At 51.3% G+C, this 8,796-nt stretch overlaps 1 protein-coding gene across 1 annotated transcript; it reads left to right on the top strand.

Moving 5' to 3' along the window:
* The first annotated feature begins 1,661 nt into the window (after nucleotides 1–1,661).
* PDRG1 (p53 and DNA damage regulated 1) lies at nucleotides 1,662–8,121 on the top strand. The gene is made up of 5 exons (XM_058685254.1): nucleotides 1,662–1,848; nucleotides 3,467–3,542; nucleotides 4,546–4,620; nucleotides 6,533–6,613; nucleotides 7,212–8,121. The coding sequence occupies exons 1-5, from the start codon at nucleotides 1,762–1,764 to the stop codon at nucleotides 7,292–7,294; spliced, it is 402 nt and encodes a 133-aa protein (XP_058541237.1). The 5' UTR covers nucleotides 1,662–1,761; the 3' UTR covers nucleotides 7,295–8,121.
* The last annotated feature ends 675 nt before the right edge of the window (nucleotides 8,122–8,796 follow it).

Here is an 8,796-nt window from a genome sequence, read left to right as displayed (position 1 = left end):
AAGCTTCCTGAGGGCAAAGACCATGTCTGTTTTTTGCCCATGGTGGAATCCTTATAACGGGATCAGGGCAGTCAATAAATATTTGTGGAATGACGGTTTTGGATATAAATGAAACATATGACTTCTCTCCCCAGGGGTGCTCTCTAAGGGCCAGTCACAGTCAGTTTGGGAGCCCACTTTAACCCCTCCCCATCCAGGCTCATCTGGCAGGGGTCAAGGGTTAGCCTGGTCCAGCCCTCTTTGGGCCCAGTCCTCCTTTGGGAGGAGACCCAGTCCTGGGGTCTAGGCCCCAGGGATGCCTGGTAAGTCCTGTTTCTCCTTTGGCAAATGTTCCTCTTTCCTTTATAGGGCCTGTGCCTACGTTTCTGAACCAGAAGGTGTTTACACAAAACATCTTGGGTTTGGCGACAAATTCACCCTCAGTGAGGAATCCTTAATGAATCTTCTTTCCCCACGCAGGGCAGCTGCAGGGAAAATTAGCCGTGCCTCTGGCACTTGAAGGAAGCCAAAGGCCAGGCAAAGAGGAGGTGGGGCTTCTGGGGCCACAATCTGGGGTGGGGGGAGTTTTTTCCCCCAGGATCCAAAGACAGTTGTGGTATGGAGACCAGAATGCTTCTAGACACACATTTGTTCCTGATTTTCTGTGTGACAGGGCATTGTGCTTCTCCTGGCCTCACTTTGCAGCTATGAAATGGGCAGTAATAACCTATCTGTACAAAAAATTGTGAAATTCAAGTGAGGCAACGGACATTAAGGGGTTTGGTTACCAGGGGCCAAAGGAGAGAATAAAAAGCTGGAATCAGGGAGGCAGGAGGTCAGAATCCTAGGTCGGCTGTTGGCTGTGTAAGGTCCTCACTCCTCTCTGGGCCTCAGTTTTTCTCAGCTGTACAATGAGGGGTTCAGGCATGAAGATCTCTAGGGAACCTTCTAGTTCTGAGTGGCAGCCATGTTCCACCTGCCTGCCTTTTCTTGGACATCCTTCCAAACCTATGGCCCACACCGATTTGCTTTCTAACACTTACAGAACTTCTTTTCTGAGCTGGCACTTCATTGTTCACTGCACATGGTTTTCCAGCCCCTTCCCTGGGTCTAGGTCAACTACTCTGAACATTGGGCCTAAGACAGGGGCTTGATGAATACTGGTGAAAGCTGAATTTTTAAAATGATGCCTACCTCCTTCTGATCCGGCAGAGACACAATGAGGGAGAATTTTATTCACTCCCATTTTTATAAATTGGAAACTGAAGGTGTCAGAGATTAAATATAAGCCACTCTGACACATGGACCTTCTTCCTTCTTAGTGTTCCTGAAACAGGGGAAGAATGATTTTATTACTCCCAAACACCATAGTATGTAATTATATCTTTTGTCATGAATTGTCGGTGTTTCCCACTAGGATGACGTTGCATGAGGACAGAGACTGTGTTTTGTTCACTGCTGCGCCCTCAGCACCTAAAACTGCCTGGCGCCTAGTAGGTGCTCAACAAATAGAGAAAGACAGGCAGGTGGGTTCAAAGGCAGCGCTGCACGCTAGGCGCTCTGGGCCTGCAGGGGGCGTTCCAGTCCCGCCCCCAAAGCTAGGCCCGCCTCTCTCTCGAGTGTTGGAGCCTGCGCGTCACAGTTCTTTTAATTGCGCATGCCCGCCGGAAGGCCTGCCCGGGCGGCGCTTGCGCGTGCGCATGCGCAGCCGAAGCGGAGCCCGAACGGAATTTGAGCTGTGTCGCAGCCGAGCCAAGTGGAGTGGAGTCGGAGGTGGTGGGCATGCTGTCACCCGAGGCGGAACGGGTGCTTCGGTACCTGGTGGAGGTGGAAGAGCTCGCCGAGGAGGTGCTGGCGGACAAGCGACAGGTAGGAGGCCGGTCCGAGGCGCTGGGGCTGGGGTTCGGCGGTTGGGGCCTGGCGGCGAGCGCCGTAAGGCCGCGCGCTGGGCGCGGAATCCGGCTCCAGCGGGGGCTCGCAGTGGGCTGACCTGGGCTGGTGGGCTCACGGCTGTGACTACAGACGTGGGGCTGCGGTAAGGTAAGGTGGACCAGACGCCTGTGACGGCGCCTCGCTTCACGCATTTATTAGCACGTGTTAAGTGGGCGCCTGCTCTGTGCCAGAGATTCCCTGTGCCCATCCTTTCTCCGTCCCTCGCCGTGCCCTCGGGATCCCGAGCCGTTACCTCTTTCGTAGGTTTACCTGAACATCTTTTTCAAAGGGCAGTTCCTGCTGCCTCGCCCCACTGACTGTGGGTGCTCTGCCTTGGCCAAGGCTTTCGGACAAGAGAAAGAGAAAAGAGTGGTCTTGTGATTGGGCAGGTGGGGACGCTGGAGAAGTGGGGCCTTGGTCGTGGAGGGCCTTGTAGACCTGACCTGGAAGTCTGGGTCTTGGGTCTTGTGCTAATTTAAGCGTTGAGGGTTTGAAGGGACATGATGGGGGGAGGGAGGATGATGTAATTGGGTTTAGGCTTTAAAAGAGTTTCTCTGGCTGGTGTGTGGAGCACAAAATATAGGGGGGGCATGGGGGGTGGTCTGTGAGGAGCCACTGCCAAGGTTCAGGCAAGAGATGGGTTTGGCTCTAGCTGGTGGTGATGGAGACAAGCGAATGGGTCAGAGGTATATTTTGGGGCTTTAGTAGGCCTTGATGTGGTTACATATGGGGGTGAGGGAGTGGGAGGAGTGAAGAGTGATTCATGACTCGTCTCCAGTTAGAATAATTGGATGACTGGTCGGGTGTTTACTGAGAAGGGGAAGACTTGGATGAATAAGTGCCCATTAAATGAAACACTGCATCAGGGTGTGCTGGATGATAATAATAAAGAAGCGATTAAAATTTGCCGAGTACTTACTGTGTGTCAAGGACTATGCGAACTCATTTAGTTCCTGGCTCAATAACCTATGAGCTAAGTGCTATTCATATCTCCATTTCTCCGAAGGTGAAATTACACAGCTCGTGGCGGGCAACAGGATTCAAACCTGGGTATCGTGGCTCCAGAGCCAGGGCTCTCCAGAAGGATACCGTAGCGTCTCCTCACTTCCTTAGTCGCTTTTGTGTTGTTAGCACTGTTTCAGTGCCCCCACCCCTGCTATTGCAGTCCAGGATTGTTGGCCTTCTCCTGATACTAGGTCAGCATCAGCTGAAGGGACTTGTCCAGGGAGCGGTTTCTACTGCCATGGTGATTCTGAAATGCTCTGCAGCTTGAGAACTAGCACTCCAGTGAATAATAAGTTACCCATTTAGTCAGCGAACTTTTCCCCAGCACCTTCTCTGTGGGGACAGCACCTACACGGAGTATTGTCTTTAAGGACCTGGAAACTGAATAGGAGAAGTACATTTGCACATCAGTGTGTTTTGGGCATGACATTGGAAGAAACCCAGGGATAATGCCTTGTGTCTGTTGAGTTTTAAAAGCCTCTGGTCTGTTGGAAGGTAATGGTTTGGGGCAAGAGGGAGCTGAGTTCCCTCCTACCCCTGTGCTTTGCAGATTGTGGATCTGGACACCAAAAGGAATCAGAACCGGGAGGGCCTGAGGGCTCTGCAGAAGGATCTCAGCCTCTCCGGTAAGTCAGGATTTCATCACTGGGCTCTGGAGGCCTGTTCTATCTTCCTTCTAAGGCTTTCAACTTATCTGTAACAAAGACAAGTCAGGAAGCCCCACGTGTGTGACACAGCCTGTGGAGATGAGGGAGAGAGTGTTGCAGGTCTGACACGGACTGTGGCTCAGGGTTTCAGCGGCTCATCTCCATGATGGGGGTTAGTTGCTGGCTCACTGATGGCACTAGGAAGGTGCTGGGTGGGGGTTACGGACACAGTGCAGTTCCTGCCCTTGTGCCCTTACAGATAAAACAGCATAAATACATAATTGGAAATTGTGAGAAAGCTGAGGAAGGAATTGGACATGAGGTGGGTGTTGGAGGAGGGGTTGAGGGCTTTTCAGATGAAGACAGGTGGGTAAGACAAAGTAAGCGGGGGGGGGGGGGGGGGGCAGCGTGTGATGTGGCTGGAAAGATGGGCAGAGGCCAGGCCCAGTGTTTAAAGTGCACCAGAAAGCCTAAAACCTGCTCATTGCTTCTCATCTCACCAGAGTAAAAGGCGGAGTCCTGTAAGACCGCCTAGAACTCTCCAACATCCTCTCCTCTCCTGTTCTCCCTCGCTCATCGACTCCATTCACCCTGGTCTTGCTGTTACTGTTTCCTCTGCCTTGCTCACTCTTTCCCCAGATGTCTGCAGGGCTCACACCCACTTTCTTCAAGTCTCTGCCCAGATGTCACATGATCATTGAGGTCTTCTCAGACCACCTAATACCAATGACAAGTTCGTCCCCTACTCTGACATTCCCCATCGTCTTACCCTGCTTTATTTTTCTGTGGAGTACTTAGACTTATCAGGGTCTGACAGGTCCTATCTTTGCTTATTTATTCTTTCTCCTCCACCGTAACATAAGCTCTGTGAGGGCAGAAACTTTGTCTCGTTCTACTGTGTTGTCAGCATCTCAGACAATGCCTGTCAAGGGAGTAGGTGCTCCAAAATATTTGTTGAAAGAGTGACCATTTGCCCTTTCAGAAGATGTGATGGTTTGCTTCGGGAACATGTTCATCAGGATGCCTCACCCTCAGACGAAGGAGATGATTGAGAAAGGTAAGGCCTTCTGGGGATGAGTCAGGGACACATCTCCCCCACCAGCGCCAATCGTAACCCAGAACTGAGTGAGAGTCAGGCTTTGGGCCATTTGAGGAGAGGCAGCTGTGTTACAGGGTTCAGGTAGGTGTGGGTTTGAGTCCCTGCTCTGCCACTCTGAGCTACTTCTCATCTCTAAAGGGGAGGACGCATCTCTGTAGCACACTTGGGAAGGTGGGATAAAACAGTATATGTACTTAGCCTAGTGCTTGTTTACCAGTGAGAAACAGTTTGTGCCACAAATACAGAAGACCCAACAAACCGAGGCTTCAGGAAACCTGGTTCTGTTTTTCTCCTCAGTTGTTGTCCAGAGGCAGGCAGTCCAGGACTGGCACTGCTGCTCACAGCAAGGTGACCCTCACGTATTCTCGTGGTGGCGGTGTGGTCATTGCAGGCCTCGTGTCCTCATGCCAGGCTGTAGGAAAGGCAGAGGGCCTGCTCCATGTATGGCCTTGCTTTCTGTTTCAAAGTAAGGCTGTCCTCCTTAGAGACTTCGGACATCTCATTGGCCAGAACTAAGTCATGTGGCCACCCGTAGCTTCAAGGGAGCCTGGCAGAGTGAGCTCTTTATTTTTCAGGTCCCCTGTAGTAGAGACTGCATTGAAAATGGAGGTCTGGGGAGAGTGAGCCTCCGGGGTCTGCTGCAGCCTGGGCACTCAGCATGTACTCAGATCTTCATAGCCACGACCCTGGAGGCTCTTTGTAGGAGCATAACAGCAGAAAGTCAAGCTGCAAATGGGTCCTTGCCTGGGAAAAGGAAAGATTATGCATAGTTTTTTCTCTCCCGACCCTTGGAAAATGTATAGACCAAGAGGACCAGCAAGGTCGCCCTTCCCTGAAGGCAGAGTCTCCCTAGCGCTGTTGAAGTAAAATTTTAGCAAAGGAGACTAGAACAGCTTAAAGAAGTTTCTGACTGCGCTTTTGAAAAATGTACAGTGATACTATGGTTATAAAATTAAGAGTCGTCATTGCACTTGGGTGGTGGCCACAGTTCATTCAGGCTAAGCTTTCAGAGGGGGTTGCTTGCCTGGGTTCAGGATCTGGTCCTCAGCTGTTTTGGTCCACAGATACGGCCTTGTCACCATACCTCGAGGGGTTCTGGGACATGATTGTCGCTGGTTCTCCGGGTCCTCCCAAGCTAACCAAGCCCCTGAGGGCCTAGCGTCGCTCATTTACCAGGAGCACTAGAACCGCTGCCCAGGCCTTCTCCCCACCGGAAAGAATGAAAATCTGTGGGGAAGACAAACCAGCAGGTGGTCGTTTGGTGACATTAGGCAGTGGTGTCACCAAACATTGTGGCGTCTACTTCTTACAATGCAGTGTGCCCTAAGGTATGAACAGTCTTGGCAAAGATAACCGTTTCTGTTCACCAGGGTTAATTAGGTTAAGCCCGAGCATCGGGCCTATCCATTGATTGTTTAGGTCACGTGTTACCACAGTCCTGTTACCTAAAAACCCCTCGCATTGATGGAGTTAGGTTTGTAAAACTCCTTAGCCATGCTTTTCCTAACCATCTTCTTCACTCTGGTTTGATGTTTGAATTTTCTGTGATTTCATCGTGGGAGGGTGACCTAAAGTCCCATATTGCCTTCCCCACGCACTGAGCAGCCCAAGGTACTTTGCATATGAAAATAGGTCAGTGAACGGAGAGGCGAGTGCTCAGTCCTGTCCTGAGCTTACTCGACCATCTTGGGCAGATCGCATCCCTTCTGTAGGCTTTACTTCCTTCCTCAGTTGGTCTCTCAAGTCCCCTTCTTCCCGAATGCCAGGAGCCCTTGATCTCAAGGAGTGGGGGGAGAAGCGGATGGCTTCTCCCTTTGGGTGGGTCTGTCTGTGGTATAACCTCATCCTCTGCCTACCTCGTTTTTTTCAGATCAAGACCATCTGGATAAAGAAATAGAGAAACTCCGCAAACAACTTAAAGTGAAGGTCAACCGCCTCTTTGAGGCCCAAGGTATTGGCCTGGCGGGAAATGGAAACTAGGAAGAGAGAGGACTGTCAGCATGGACTTTGCAGAGCAGGGTGGAAGCCTCTCCCAGGCGGGCAAAGGCCTGGGCAGCAAGCGAGCGGTGCTGAATCTGTGGGCAGGGACGGTGGTTGTAGCCACCCAGAGATGGAATGAACAAGGAAGGTCGTGGGGTCTTATTCCTGTCAGGAGTCCTTTTCCAGTCACAAGGAACAGCCTGGGCTATCTCACAGGAAATCCTAGGCATGGTATAAGAAGCAGGATAGCTCTGACTCAGGGCACTCAGAGGGCCTCAGTCAGGTGGTTAAGGCCAGAGCTAAATTTCTGGGTAAACCTAACCCCTCCAGATTGGTCACAGGTCTGGCAGAAATCTGGAGGTTTCTGGGCAGCAGAGTCAGGTTCTTGGTGACTCCTGTGCCTCGTCCAATGCATTGCAGAATTTGAGGCCCTTCCCTGTCAGACCTCAAGGCCAAGTGTTTGGCAACATGAATGCAGCATAAGCCCCTTTCCTGGGCCTGACTCCAGGGCCAGCAGGAGTTGGACAACAGGAGGCCCAACTAGCTGATGGATTGTTTTCTCCCTTTAGGCAAACCAGAGCTGAAGGGTTTTAACCTGAATCCCCTCAACCAGGATGAGCTTAAAGCTCTCAAGATCATTTTAAAAGGATGAAATTCAAGAATGAGATGGGGGACCTAGGACAGCATCCCCCCTGAGGTCATGGAGGACCCAGGACTCCAGCTTTGAAACCTGCAAGGACACAATCCACCCTGCTAGAAGATGGGCGTCTTTACACTTTAAGATGTAAAGATCTGCCCCATGAAAAGCCTTTGTCTGGGGGAATTGGCTCTCCGTGATGGCAGGAGGGAGCCCTCAGCCTGCCAGTGTCTGCTGGGGCTGGATGGACACAAGGCCCATTGATAGGCCCTGGCAGCCACCAGTGCTGAGTGGGGGCAGCGCCTGTGGGGGTGTGAGAATGGCCACAACAGGCACTTTTAACAAGGGCCCCTGTTCAGATGGGCCCTGGACGTCGGGGAGCATCATTCCTGCATTCCTCTCCAGAAGAGAGGCATTCTCAAGCAGCATGTAGTGGAATTGGAATAAAGCAGGAGGCTCACAGGTGGTTTCTGAATGAAAGGCCGAATCAGTGTTTCGTAGTTCACCACAGCCATCTGTGGGCCAGACGCACCACTCCCCCAGCACCGCCTCCACTTTGACCCTTTTTTCCTGCTTGCCCCCAGAATGGAGCCCAGAGTGGGTGCTGCTTATCAAACTCTTGCACCTGTCTTTTAGTCAGGAAGGCCTTGCAGAGTCCCGCACCAGGGACGGGTGGGGGAGCTGCCTCTTCACGAGGCCCTCTGCCACCTCTGAAGGCGGGGCCTGGGTCAGCGCCACTCAGGGTTCCGGCCTGCCTTCGCTGGTCTCAGATCCTAATGTGCTGTGAGGCAGCACGCTGTCTTTCATGTCACTGAGAGCTTAATAAATGTTTCCTAAACAAATGAATAGTAGCTTCTGTTCTTTACCTCATTTGGTCCTTAATCGAGGCCACGCTGCCTTTAGGACGCCACCAGCCTTGAAATGCTAGCAGGACTAGACCGCCAGTACCAACACTGATAACACGGAGCGGGCACGCCTCACCCGGTCCCCTCACTGCACTTGGCTCCAGCCGATGATTACGTGGGAACACAGGCTGGTATGTCCAGATGTTACTTTTTTTTCAAGAGGAGCTAGAAATCTGGATTTTTAAATTGAATCTTCTGCCTTTTAAACATCACTAATACAGAAGAGTTTTAAAGACTTAGGTTTTGGCCAACAAAATACCCTACATAAGCCAAATTTGGCCCCATACCTACAATTTTGCATCTTCCTGAGTTTTAAAAGTACAATTACATTGTTTTCCCCATCATGGTCCTAAAGTGGGGAGGTAGAATTGGAAGCTATTTGTCCATCCATAGTAGACTAGTTAAAGGAGTCAACAGCTCCAGACAGGGGAATAGTCTACACCTACAATCAGGGATAAGGAAGCTTGCTGTGCACTGATTGGGAGCCAGTTCCAGGGTAGAGTAAGTGAGAAAAGCAAGACGACAGAGCAGGGTCTCATAAGCCAATAATTTGTGTGCAAACACTGTATGGTTCCCTCCCCAAGACAGAAACTGCCGGGTTGGAGCACAAGG

This window comes from Neofelis nebulosa, chromosome 9 (genome assembly GCF_028018385.1).
Source record: "Neofelis nebulosa isolate mNeoNeb1 chromosome 9, mNeoNeb1.pri, whole genome shotgun sequence".
Lineage (NCBI taxonomy): Eukaryota > Metazoa > Chordata > Mammalia > Carnivora > Felidae > Neofelis > Neofelis nebulosa.
Note: the sequence above shows the minus strand (reverse complement) of the source record. Positions and strands in the feature narration are given on the sequence as shown.